Source organism: Quercus robur, chromosome 11 (genome assembly GCF_932294415.1).
Source record: "Quercus robur chromosome 11, dhQueRobu3.1, whole genome shotgun sequence".
NCBI classification, from domain to species: Eukaryota; Viridiplantae; Streptophyta; class Magnoliopsida; order Fagales; family Fagaceae; genus Quercus; species Quercus robur.
In genome coordinates this window covers 18,199,288-18,213,224 of record NC_065544.1, presented here as the reverse complement: position 1 = coordinate 18,213,224, position 13,937 = coordinate 18,199,288, and the positions used below count along the sequence as shown (strand labels likewise).

Genomic DNA, 13,937 nt, shown 5'->3' with positions numbered 1-13,937 from the left:
ATTTGTTTCGAATTTGTTATGATTTAAATGAGTTTTTTCTAAGGTTTAAGATTAACAATTAATATTTACTTTCGTTGTTGGGCTTGTTATTATTTCCCAAAATTTAGATCATTTTTTTTTTTTTTTTTTTTTTTTTGTGCGGGTTTAAAAAGGCCAAGATATTGCTAAGAGAATCATATTTGAGCTTATTTTAGTTATACTTAAAAAAAATTAGGTCAAAGTGTTCAAACTTTTATTTTAAGGGAGAAAAAAAAAATTTTAGGGTTTCAAATGGGGCGCCGTCTCTTGTAATTGCTCAATAGTAATAACATTGTTTGTAATATTTCATGTTTGTTGTTTGAATATTATATCCCCCTCACCCACTATCTACCTTTTTTTTTTTAATAACTTAAAAATCCATAAAAAGTACTCAGGTGCTTGACTCAAGTTATACTAAATATGGAAGTTACACAATCTAATAATTTTATATTAAATTAACTTTATTTAATTCAATCCATTTTTAACTATTTTAATGCTAATTATTTAGATCGAGTTATTAATTATTCAATCCATAAAAATCCATAATATATTAAGTAATAAACTCTAAAATTTTAAATCATATAACTTAAATGTAACACTTCTTTATATATATACACATATTCACTTTTGAAGTATTTTTTATTCTTTCTCTCTCCTTCGTTATTTCTTATGGTTGGAATGACTTGTGCTAATAATCTGAACATATGCTCTTTTTATGCAGCTAAGGCACCTTCATGTAATCACATTCACTCGATTCCTTTACTTTTCAAATATTTTCCCATTCACTTTACTTGTGGAAGGCAATAGGGTAATCTTTATTACTAAAGCAGGCATATTCTTCGTCTTTCTTATTATATAAAAAGCTCACTAGGGGTTTCATAACTCCTCAACCTCCATTCGCTAGACAAAACTATAAGAAGAAGAAGAAGAAGAAAAGAAGAAAAGCACAAAGAAACTCACATTAGTTACTACTTGACACATATCCAAATGGCTGCAAGTACAAACAAACCTCATTGGGATTCGCTTCCCACCGTGCAAGCAGAAACAAAGGTAAGCATTATTTTTTATGTTATAAACAATTTCACATACTTAACACCCGTATAGATTAACCTACTATTGTGATTATAAGATTATTTAACAAGGATAAAATATGGGAATATATAGTTTTTTAAGTGCAGTAACATTAAAATTTTCAATTAAATTTAAATATATAAATAATATTATTGTCCTTTCTTAGAACAAATAAATTCAATATAACTGTGTTTGATTTTAATTAAGGAATATAATGTATTAATGCACTTAATGAATTATACCTAAATTTTAACTATTAATCAAATATGTGCGCAAGTGCGTGTTAGAATATTATTGTTACATATTTATATTTATTATAACTTTTTATGATTTTTTGCAATTCAATAACTTATTGTTGGATGAGTATTTAAAAAAATTCATCATTAGATTACATTGTCTCTTCGTACTCTTATGTTTACAATACATCAAGATAATTAGAGAATTTTAAAAATCTTATCTATGCTTGAATTTAAAGTTTTTTTTTTCCAAAATTATATAAAAATATGCCATTTTATAGATTGGATAGTAAATCATATCAAATTAATATAAAATTCAGCCATGATGTTAAATTTCTTTTATATGATAAATACTGAATGCAAATGGTAAATCAATGTTTATATTAATTACAGGATAATAAATATTACCTTTTCGTCCATTTACGAAATACTTCACCATATAAATATAAGTAAAAATAAATGACTTTACTTCCCTAATTTAAGTGAAATTTAAAACTTGTTTACGTTCTTTATATATATATATATATATATATATATAATTGAAGTGGTGGGGCTATTTGATCACAATTGCAAGTTTCCTTTTCTTTTACTCCTTAATTTAAAGACAATTGTGCTTTTTTTATTTTTTATTTTTATATATTTATTTATATATATATATATATATATATATAAGATATAAATTCTATTATAACCTAATCTAAATGTATATGTATGTAAAAGCTCTCTTCTGAAGACTTGAATCCCGATTCTTCCCCCCACACCCCACAAACACTTATACTTGTGCCTTTAATACTTGATAACAAATCATATAATAAATGTGCTTTACATGTTGTGGTTGCATTAAATAAATACTGTCTCCCGTTTTCTTTATGTAATGTAGACAATCCTTTTGCTCTTTTTCGTTTTACATATTTAAGAATTTTTATCCTGATTAACCTAAGATATTATATTTATGGCCTTTGTTAAATGTTTACTACAACTGTACAACATGATATGTTTGTATTTTTGTACATGTATGCTTTTAAATGTTCAAGATTTTAATTTATATATTTTACTAAGACAATGTTTTTACACATACAGACAGAAAATGGCATTGTGACGACTAGATATCCTCCAAAAAAACTCAATATCATATGGGGCAATGACAGTCGATACTGGCGCTTACCACAAGAGTAAGTTTTAAAATTTTATACGCATGCATGTTTCATTTTTTTTTTTTTCCCTTTCCTTTCTAACAACACTTATGTTTAGTGTCAATATTTGTACACACATAAGAATGAGGCTTTTGTTTTGAAGTTAAGCACTTGGGTTCAAATCTAGATATAGTGCTTATAAGAAAAAGTAGAACAAAGTAAAAGAAAGCTCGTGCTTTTGCTTTAACATTATTTATTATTGTCACGAGTCACAACTTAGGCAAGTCGAAATACAATTAGAGTTTCTTATGACTGTTTATATGTTCTTATTCTTAGTTTGATTAGTCTAGTAAACGTCTGATATATAATTTGGTACATGTGTACGCATACAAAATACATGGTTATCCGATTCAATACCCACAATAAGAAGTATGACGGTTATATCAGTGCATTTATTTAATTAATTTTATCTTTTCTGGTATTGTTTTGTTTTGTAGTGCTAATGGCAGTCCTGCAGAATTGATACAAGTGTCTTGGCTGGAGGTAACTGGTACATTCGATGGAACAAAAGGCAAGAAGTATGAAATAGGGTTTGAAGTATCATTGACACCAGATGCATTTGGATGGAATGGATGCCATGTTTACGTGATGGCCAAGGTTGGAAAAAGGGGAAAATACTCTTGGAAAAGATCATCATTGGAGAATCCCAAGTCAGGGAATTTTCAGATTCCTCTTGAAACTCTTGATATCAAAGTTGATGATAATGCCAATAGTACTGACAACAAGATCTACTTCGGTATGTATGAAGTCTGGAGTGGGAAATGGAAGGGAGGTCTCAAAATTTACAACGCAATCATCAAAGAAGTTCCTGTAACTCCTCCCCCTACAGCTTCTTGAAGTTGATAAAACATATAGACTCTATTATAGTTTGTGGTTTGTATTTCACTTATTAGAGTAAGTAGAGCACGAATGAGTGTCGAAATTAAATAAAGAGTGATGATCAGTGGGGCTTATATAAACCCAAATCATAGACAGTTCCTACAATGTTTTGTGGGAAATAATACAATAAGATTGCTATTAATATATGTACACGTACATGTATTTGTGCTTTATGAAATAAATGAATGATTTTTATTTTTGGAGCAGAACATATATAATCAATATTTCTGAACTTCAGCGTTTATGTATGATTAAGGGAGTCTTCCCTTCACATAATTCTAGATTAGCAATGTCCTTATGTTACATAATGGGCATATATAGAGAAATACAACAATATATCAAAAGTCTTGTGACTCAATCAGTTGATATTTTTTGAAATTTGTGAAGGAAATATTTAAAATTTAAATCCTCTGTCCCCGTTTTGTAATGATTGAATTATATATTTATAATGTTTTTTTGAAATGAATTATATATCTGTAATTGATTTCCTTTATGTATTTTTTTAAAAATATTATAAGCACTAATCAATTATTATACATTTCACACTTCAAACTTCATAGAAAATAAAAAACAGAAGGAATTTTTTTTTCCTATTTTATGCTTCAAGATCTATAAATAGAAAATAAGAATAGGAGAAGAAAGAAAAATAAGGATGTAAGAGTATTATTTTCAAAAAAATTAAAATAAAAGAAATAATAAAAATAAAATAAAATAAAAGAAGAAGGAAGAAAGAGTATTAATTTTTTTTACAATAAATGTAGCACTATTTTCTTTCAGGAGTGATAAAAAAAATTGATCATAGATGCCAAATTCCTTATTAATTAGTAATTAATTCTTCTTCATAATAGTTTGTGTAAATAAATTAATTATGGGACAATTACATAAACAAATTCTATCTTTTGATATTTGTGGGGGCCAGTTAATTAGGAAGCATTGTTAAATCAGTATTAACTGGGCTTATGGCCCTATCCGAGGACGTTAGACCATCCGACGAGGACCAAATAAGATTATGAGTAGAACAGAATGAAGAGAAGAGTAGAGACAATATGAGATAGGTCCAATAAGCGTCCGAGGAAAAAAGCCTTCTCGGCAACATGTGTCTAAGGTAGATCTGAGTGTCATATCATCACGAACTTACTTCGGAGTTACACCACAACTAAGGGTGGGACATTGGACTAGGGGTAAGAAAAGAAAGGTAAATAAATATCTTCAAAAACTGCTACCTCCGCATTAAATGCCTCTTAGCCAACTCTCTGACTGCATTAATGTGGAAGTGATGCCTGAACAGTGATCAAGCAGCCTTACAGCTACTGGTTGTTGGTTCTGGGAGGTGCTGGATGGGACAGGAAGGAGTTCCCCGAATCTAACCTACACGTGTATGGTAATGATGACACTAAAATTGTAGTATATAACATGGAAAGATGTACTGAAAAAAAAAATCAAGGAAAAAGACTAGAACTCTGGTACAATTTTATTGATTCAACAACACCATATGATACAAAAAACTTGATCTATTCCGAAGATAGATTTTCTCATCTTACTTGTGTCTAACCGTCTTGAACCGTTAAATCTAATTATTTTTCTTCTAGGATAGATCTAATTCTTCTATCCACGCTTTACAAATTTATTGTTTGGGCCGTTGGGGTTTGAGTCCAATCCGGTTTTGAGACCAATCCAATTTCAGTCCTTACAATATTAATTTTAAATTATATTTTAAAATGTCAAAGTGCGCACACTTTGGATGCAAAGATGTTTCTGATATAGTTTTAAAGTTTTTTTTGAGAGTGATATAGTTTTAAAGTTATTATTAAAATTTGAACATTTTACAGATATAAATTAACCAAAATAACATAAATTATGAAAGTTTTACTTGGGTTCTGTCTAGCTACCAAAATTCCTTTTGAATCTTAAGTAAAATTTTAAACATATTGAAAAAGAACTTGGAAAACAGATTTTCATTTGTAAAAAACCGTAATACGTAAACACAATATAACCAATATGTTTATCTCTCTTTTTTTAGGTTTTTCTGTATTAAAATATCACATAATAATATTCACAATGGTAGGCCTTTCATTTTCCCAATATATTGACTCATGTTGTATGTGTATGTGTGAGAAAGAAAGTTATAATTTTTTTCCCCTTAAGGTCAAATTCTTGCTAACAATGTTTTTTTTTTTTTTTTTTTTTTTTTTTCAACAAAAGATAAGATCCAATTAGTAAAGCCTTTCTATCAATCTTACTTGAAATCCCGATTGTAATAAACTTGCCAACAAGTCAGTTGTGATGGCTTGGAATACCTATACGACAAACAAATCTTGATCTATTCAAGTATATATATTGGATGAGTTCAAGAAAAAAATGGCAGAAGAGTTTTCTAAATAAGTTTGTTTTGGATAAAAAGAGAGAGAAAATAAGAGATTCGAACTAATCATTGCTTTATGAGACATACCCCGCCAAATCAAATGTGGTAGCTTAGATTCTACATGTTCTATATCCCAAAAAAAGAAAAAAGGGCTTAGGGTCTACGTGACACACGTTTTAGCGGGTGATCGAGATCAGGCCATGACAAGAATCACGTTGCTAAAGGAAAGAGAAATTTGGGTAGGACACAACTCTCAGCAATATTCGATCGGGTGTGATTGTTAATTTGCTTTACACTTCTTTATTAAAGTACGAAAGAAACAGTTATTCTTTTGACCCAAAAAAGAAAAAAAGAAAGAAAGAAACAGTTATTCCCAGCAATATCTTACCAGTCACATGATAATATATATATATATATATATATATATTGATAGTTTCGGAGAAGATAAGATTAATATCCTACTATCTTATCTACCTCCTAAACCCTTATACTACTTTCTACATGAACCATGTTTATGTCAGATCTAGCTTCTTTTTTTTTTTTTTTTGAGAAAGATGCATGTCAGATCTAGCTAGTTAACTAATATTTGGAAAGGGCTCATAATTAATTAATATATAGCTAATAACTTGCCTAAGTATAAAAACAATGAACCTCCATCTCCTTTTGATTATAATTAATTAGAAGAGGAAAAAGAGTTGATGACATGCATTCATTAAGCATAATTAATTACATAAATATACTCATTTCTTTGTGTACATTTTATTGTATACCGTCTGCCTTTGCTAAGCTAGCTAGGACAAAAAACAAATATATTTTAGGGACAATTATTAGTTTATATTGTGCTATCAATATAAAATTTATACTATAGACTAAAAAAATGTGTACAATATTATATATATTTATAAAAAAAAATGTACAATATTGTATGCATTTGCATAAAATTAAGTGTAACATTATACACATTTGTTCAGTCTACCATGTGAATCCTATATTAATAAATATAAACGAATAATTTTCTTATACTCAAGATTCCCTATAATAATAATACAATTATTGTTTTTGTTTCGTGTGTACTTGGTGTTAAACATTCACTTTAGAGATAAGACAGTCCTTTACGGTTTCCATTCTTGCCTAGCTTTTGAGAAAAGATTGAAACGTATGATATAAGAGGAAAAGGTTAAAAAAAACAAAAGAAAGCTCAAGGAATATATACGTTGCTTTCGGTTGAATGCTTATCGTAAATCATTACACGTAACTATGACACATTGAGGATAGTGGATACGTAGTAGTGAAGTACCACTTTACGCCATTAATGGCTTCACAATATTGCATGCATTTTTATATATGTACATTCAAGTTTCTTCATCATATATATATAGTTGATAACAATCTGAAGCTATTTGTGAAACCCAAATTTATATAGCTTACAGCTAAAGTTAAGATGGAGTACTCACATGAACATAGAGATGGTCACTCTAATCCGCATCGAAAAGCTGTGAGTATATATATATGTACACTCTTATATTCTTATACATATTCATATTCATGATCATCTTCAAACAATACATTAGAAACTCTAATCGGTTTATATTACATTTGCACACTCGATTCTTAGATTTTTGTATAGTAATGTCATTAATTATGTTGTTTTTTAACTTTGATTTCAAGGAGGATACATTTAATTAATTATTTTTCCACAGGAATCCTCTAATGTAGGAGTCGACCCAAACCCTCAAGGATCATTTAAAGTCCCTATCAAAGCTCTAAACATCATATGGGGAAATGATCCCCGTTTTTGGCAACTGATTAGTCTTTCAGAAGAGGAAACTCAGTAAGAAATTCAATATAATTCTTTGAATACTTGTTCATTGTTTTGAAATAATGGTTTTTAATTGATCCAACTTCGCTATTTATGGTATTTGTTATATAGGTTTTGATTTATAGATGCATTGGCAGATCCTAGTGCCAAAACATATCAGATTCAAGTTGTATCATTAGAATTGTATTAGGGTCATGTCTAATTCAAAAAATGTTCAAAAACAAGCAAATTATATAATCTGCTAAAAAATAATGAGTTGATAATCTTTAATTTATGTCTTTTAATACACCATAATGAATATTTTTTAATCAAACTTGTTTCATTGTAAAAGTTTCTATCTTTCAGTATTTCTTTATGTATCTTTGTTCTCTTTTAATGGTACCTTGGATTCCCAGGTTGACAGGGTTCAAAGATGGTGCAGTGCTGCTCCAAGTGAACTGGATTGAGGTCACAGGGAAAGTACCTTCTTCCAATTTCTCCAAGGAAGCTCCGGCTTCAAAATATGAAATATACTATATTGTGAAGTTCAAGGTGGATGCTTTTGGGTGGCATTCTGTTCCAATCAAATTCAAGGTGAGAATCAATGGAGAAGAGACTGTGAAGAGCATGAACCTCGAGTCCTACCGGGAGAAAAATGACGTGTGGCATGAGATCCCCGGCGGCGAATTCTCAGTTGTCAAGGAGAGTACTGCTGGGAATGTGGAGTTTGGTATGTTTGAAGTTGAGAGTGACTGGTGGAAAGGAGGCATGGTTCTTGCAGGAATCAAAATTAAGCCAAAAGTAGCTAATTAAGAATGGCAGAAGGCCTTAATTTGTTGTGGGGTGTTTGAGGTTAAGACTTGAGACTTGAGAGAGTGTTTAAGTTTTGTTATGTTCCATCATCATTTAGTATTTATACATAGGTATACGCATGCTTTAGTTTTATTGTATTAGAAAATGTACTAGGAAAAAATAAATCAAATATTTGTTTGCAAAAGAAGTAACTTGTATTTTATTCACCTAGCCATTCGGTTCGTCTGGAAAATATGTTAAATATTTGACCCCACTACTTTTAAGTATGTATGTGTCAAATAAACTATTAAATGGTGAATTTAACCATTATTCTGTGTAATACATAAAGGTGGTAATTGACAACATGAACAACAATTTGAATCTACTCCAAGTCACTAGAACTTCAAACAAATTATAAAATGTTAAAAAAAAAAAAAATCATAAACAAGCGAGCAAGATTGACAAAGATTGGTTTGCATATCCTGTAATATTTGAATCGACTGGAGGAAGTCAATTAAATATATAGTTTTGCCTTTTGTTCTTACCAAATAATATAAATCAAATGGTTTTAATGAGAATATTAGGGTAGTAAAGAAGAAAGTGTGTTTCTTTGGTTGTTCTATTTTACATATATATATAGTGGTATGGATGACTTCATGGTGTATCAAAGACAATGGTAGGAGAAAATATTTCTAATGTTTGTTTGTATAAGTATTCTCTCGCATTTTATCCACCCTAGCTGGGGTTTGGCACGGGTGGAAAATATGTCATATACCTGACCCTTGCATGTATAACATAAGAAAGTGATTTGATAATCTGATAATGACAGGTCTGAATCTGCTACAACCTATATATTAAACTTCAAAAAGAAAAGGAAATTGTAAATGCTCACCACAGTTACTGGTTTGCATAAGGTTCAAATGACTTGGAGGAAGGCAACTGTCAAATATATATATTTTTGCTTTTCATTCTGACCAAACAATATAACACCATATATATATAGTTCAGTTGTTTGTCAAAAAATAAATAAAGTTCATTTTGGAAAATATTTTGATTAATAGTTGAGTACCAACATGGAAATCCCCCACTCTATTTGATAAAATTTCACCCTTTTTCATCATTTGAATTCTCTTTCTTCAAATTTTCCCAGGGTACATATTGGCAAGGAGACTACTTATAAGTAACACCCCCCCCCCCCACCCCACCCCCCCCCCCCCCCCAAAAAAAAAAAAAATAGCGGTAGTGTAGCTTCATCCCTTGAATGTTGATTTATGGGATTTCCAAATACCCTGACACAGCGGCAAGCAGCATGAGTTTAATAAATTGCACTGATAAAAGGAGCCAATATGTTTTATATATATGTGGGGACTTGATTTGAACTTCTAGCCCAACGGATGTGTGGATTTCAGCCCAAAGCAGCCCATCACAATAAATTTGTAGAGAATGGGTTGAGGGACTGGGCTTACGTGAACCAAATAGCAGAAGTACAGGTTTTGATGCCAAAAAGAAAAAGATAACAGAAGTTTGTTAAGGAATAATGCTCTCAGACTGGTCCGAGGACACTGATTCTTAAGTATTTTTCACTTAAAGCTCTATTACAGATTTGATTACAATCCCCTCCTCTTCATGGAGGGTTTTTCACGTTATATAGTCCTCTCTGAACCATCTTGATCTTACATTTGTTGGCCATCTAAACCCTTACTTGAGTACCTTTCCCATCTGGCACCGTCCTTGACTTTCTATGAGTCGCAGTTGCCACGACATTACTGTTCAGGGGTTTTCTCTACACAAATGCGGCTAGAAAAGTAGTTGTTGTGCATTTAATGTGGTGGCAGCAGCAGCTTTCCTTCAGATATATTATATTTTTCCTTTGGGGTTTTCATCTCTCTTGCACATTTCGGGGGTACGTCCTTGTCATCAATGCATCCTAGGGGGTTGCTTTGATCATTAGGTCTGGCGTTTGACCCACTCTGAGTAGGTCTGAGGAGACGCTCCTCTTCGAACAACCTTCAGCTCCATGCTCTGCTCGTAAAGTCTGACCCAAAACAATTTGTACTGCTTGCCTGTCTTCGGATCACTTACCTCCTCGGACAGGGCCCAAGGCCTAGTATGTGATCCGGCCCCCTACCCCACAATATATATATATATATATATATTCTAGATTTTGTGATGATGGGCTGATAGCACAAAGAAATGTGATAAGTAGTATCTCAACAATCAAGTGTATGAAATACAACTCCAGTGTAGACAACCTACTGAATACCTTTCCAAATTAAATGCCCTCACAATGAGCTACTACTAAGGTTTTCAAATCCAGACCGTTCATTGAACCGTAAAAGGGAGAGGTTCAAGGTTTTTGAGGTCAAATCGAGGTCGAACCGTGATAATGTCATAATTAATTAAAACCTAAATATAGATATTAAATTTATAAAATTAGCAAAATTGATAATATATCTATATATATGAGGGAAATTTAATGATTTCCAAGCATATATTTAATAATTAAATAAGAAAGTTAATAAAATAAAATAATAACCATAAAAACATTAAAATTTATGATTAATTTTTGAAGTAAAGTTGAATATTTTTGAAAGATTTTAATTATAATTTTTTTTTATTCCTTGTAAGAGATGGATAATTTAATTAACCAGAATAAAATTGTGTTAAGTTGTGTGTGTGTGTGTGTGTATGTTTTTTTTTTTTAATTGCTAAGGGGTTGGACTGCACGGTTCTCACTGGTTCATGTGATCCAACCCCAGTTTTAGAGGTTCACGGAATTAACAAAAAATCCAGTTCTTTAGGCTTAAAAAACAGGTTTTTATCTCGGTTCCCGATTTTCACGGTCCGACCTCCCAGTCCAGTCCGGTTCTAAAAACCTTGGCTACTAGATCAACCAGGTAATGTATCATAATTTCGTTAAATTGCTAGCTTCTAAACCTATTTATCATTTGAGAAAGGAAAGGCTTTGGTGTTGATTTTTTTTTAATAAGTAATAAAATTCAATTCTTATTAGGATGTGTACTTAGATAGAATAAACAAAATAAAATTAAAATAAAATATGTAGAGAAAGGAGAGAGGAGCAAATCACTTATATCAAAAAGAGAACTCTTAGTGGCTACATCTTTACAATTTAAAATCGTTATTTTACCATGAATCTTAAGTAGGGTATATATAAGAACTAATGCTGACTTAAGAGAATACTTGATTGTAGTAAAATCAATGACAATTAATGTTTTTGGTTTTTAGTCAATCAAGGATATAAATATAAAGAAATGTTATGTCTACAACATTTTCACAACAAATCTCATGTGTCAGGTTGTTACTTGCTGTTACTGGTGTGCAAAAAAATCATTTAAGTGGTGGATTCAGATTAAAAACCCATAACAACATGTTATCTAAGATTTGTTGTGAAAGTGTTATGAAATGGTTGTGGATGTAATACTGCTCATAAATATAAGCTACATGCAATACACATGATACACTATCTCTCCTCAAACTCAAGGAAGAAATTTTTTTTTTTTTTTTTTTTTTTTTGGGTTTATAATTCGATCATTCAAGTTCAAGGTGTGGGAATTTGAATCATAAACATCTTTATTGCTCTAAGAAAAACAATGGCTTGACTTTGGGTCCGTAGAAGTAACAACTCTGCTGCCCACACTATTACAAAGTTTGCTCTAGCTTAAGAAGTCTTGTTTTTTTAATTCGGGCAACCTTTCCCCTAGTCTGGTAGATGTTTGTAAGGAAGATGCCCCCATGTGTTTTCTCTTATTTGATTAATGCATTGCAGATTATCCACACACACAAAAAAAATAAAAATAAAAAGTGGCTGGTAGATATTTGTAAGGAAGATGCCCCCATGTGTTTTCTCTTATTTTATTAATGCATTGCAGATTATCCAAAAAAAAAAAAAAACAGTGGCTTGACAATGGCAGTAGGTGGCGGTCCAAGACGACCAACAACTAAGCCAAGCCATGATTGGGCAATAGGCTACTTGAAGTCTAGTGAAACTGAAGTAAAAGGTGTAGAGAGAGTAGAATCACGAAGAATTACGTAATTCGATCTAATAACCTACATTCATATAAAAAAAACCTCAGTGGGTACATATAATCAATGACCTTTTTTTTTTAAGTAAATCAAAAATATCAACATGTGCTAATACGATGTGCACAACAGGATGGAGGAGAGATTTCTTTCTTTTTAAAAAAAAATAATGAAATGTTGTGGAAATACATGCAAAACAATAAATAGCAAGCACTACAAGACAAAAATTAAAGGGGTAAAGATTCAAAACTTCTCCTATCACTAGTTTTTTCTGTCTTTCCTATATTTATAATTTGTAAACATAAAGTCTTTAAAAGCTATTGCATTTTTTATTATAAGAAATATAAAAAGATTATATCAAATGGATGAATTTCATTGCTCAATGAAAGCATAAATTTGAACCAAATTAAATAATGACTAAAAGAATAAAATTTCAACTATTCTCTGATCTCTTTTTTTTTTCCAAATCACACATTCAACTACATACTCATTCATGTACTTATTTTCTCCAATAGTTAGTGATCACTTTTAGATATACTAGTTGAGTTTCCGCATGATGTGCTGCACGATGTGCGGTGCAATTTATTATTAATTTTCTCTAATATTTCAATAAGTTGTAACAAAAATCTTGTAATTTAACTGATTAACACCTCAATTTCCAATAGAAACAATCAGGATTCATATCCCTACCCCAACTATTGATGTATAAAAAAGATATTTCAATAAATTTAATTGTAAAAAATTGTAATCTTTAGTTATTTTATATATAGAAAAAATAGAAATACACTAAGAGTAATATAGTGATTTGATCATACTATATATATGTGTGTTTACAAATTGAAAATTCATGATATAGTAACTAATATAGATAGACATGTTTCATATGCCTACTAAAAAATGCATATATGCTTTTTTTTTTTTTTTTTTTTTTTAAATTGTTGATTGTGTGATACTAAAATTTCCCCTCTTTTTGTTGGACATAGTTTCAATTGTTGCAAAAACAACTAAATTTGAGTAAAAATGCCATATTTCAGATCAATTGTTTCTTACATAAAAAAACCAATTGTTTCTCATATAAATCTTAGAAAAATTATATTAAAATTTCATTATACTTAAAAAAATCAATATAATTAACAAAATAAATATATTTATTATATTAGTAATTGTGGGGCCTGAAATTTGGAATCCCGACCCACTTCACATTAATGGCCCAAAGCCCAAGCCGAGGAGCCCCACTGCCAAGGAGGTATGAGGAGAACCCCTTGATGGCCCAATGATATAGCCAAGGACAACCTCACGCCCAACGCCTCACAAAACGCCTAAAGAAAAGGACAAACTCAGTACAAAAGCAGTACAAGTTAGAAAGCTGCCAACACTATAACGTGGAGCCCAGCACCTGACAAACCCATACCCCATACCATGCTATCCAGCTTTTCCCAACCACTCTGACGTGAAGATTGATAGGACGAGTAACTGCCCCAAACAAGGAGAAACTGACACGTAGATGAAAAAGGGAAATCGAATACTAGTATAAAAGGGAAGAAAGG

The 13,937-nt window shown here is 30.8% G+C and overlaps 2 protein-coding genes across 2 annotated transcripts; both read left to right on the top strand.

Annotated features, from left to right (window-relative positions):
• Positions 1 to 899: 899 nt before the first annotated feature.
• On the top strand, positions 900 to 3,606 carry LOC126706441 (protein PHLOEM PROTEIN 2-LIKE A9-like). Its single transcript, XM_050405892.1, has 3 exons — positions 900 to 1,068; positions 2,406 to 2,497; positions 2,956 to 3,606. The coding sequence occupies exons 1-3, from the start codon at positions 1,006 to 1,008 to the stop codon at positions 3,353 to 3,355; spliced, it is 555 nt and encodes a 184-aa protein (XP_050261849.1). The 5' UTR covers positions 900 to 1,005; the 3' UTR covers positions 3,356 to 3,606.
• Positions 3,607 to 7,084: 3,478 nt separating this feature from the next.
• On the top strand, positions 7,085 to 8,636 carry LOC126706759 (protein PHLOEM PROTEIN 2-LIKE A2-like). The gene is made up of 3 exons (XM_050406302.1): positions 7,085 to 7,254; positions 7,460 to 7,590; positions 7,974 to 8,636. Exons 1-3 carry the CDS (start codon positions 7,201 to 7,203, stop codon positions 8,368 to 8,370), a joined length of 582 nt encoding a protein of 193 aa, XP_050262259.1. The 5' UTR covers positions 7,085 to 7,200; the 3' UTR covers positions 8,371 to 8,636.
• The last annotated feature ends 5,301 nt before the right edge of the window (positions 8,637 to 13,937 follow it).

What these genes read in the sequence shown, in the direction of transcription:
- LOC126706759 (XM_050406302.1), top strand. Translation starts at nt 7,201, where the DNA reads ATGGAGTACTCACATGAACATAGAGATGGTCACTCTAATCCGCATCGA. An exon ending in CTAATCCGCATCGAAAAGCT is followed by an intron (nt 7,255 to 7,459) that starts GTGAGTATATAT and finishes ATTTTTCCACAG; the next exon opens with GAATCCTCTAATGTAGGAGT. An exon ending in CTTTCAGAAGAGGAAACTCA is followed by an intron (nt 7,591 to 7,973) that starts GTAAGAAATTCA and finishes TTGGATTCCCAG; the next exon opens with GTTGACAGGGTTCAAAGATG.
- LOC126706441 (XM_050405892.1), top strand. Translation starts at nt 1,006, where the DNA reads ATGGCTGCAAGTACAAACAAACCTCATTGGGATTCGCTTCCCACCGTG. An exon ending in CCGTGCAAGCAGAAACAAAG is followed by an intron (nt 1,069 to 2,405) that starts GTAAGCATTATT and finishes TTACACATACAG; the next exon opens with ACAGAAAATGGCATTGTGAC. An exon ending in TACTGGCGCTTACCACAAGA is followed by an intron (nt 2,498 to 2,955) that starts GTAAGTTTTAAA and finishes TTTGTTTTGTAG; the next exon opens with TGCTAATGGCAGTCCTGCAG.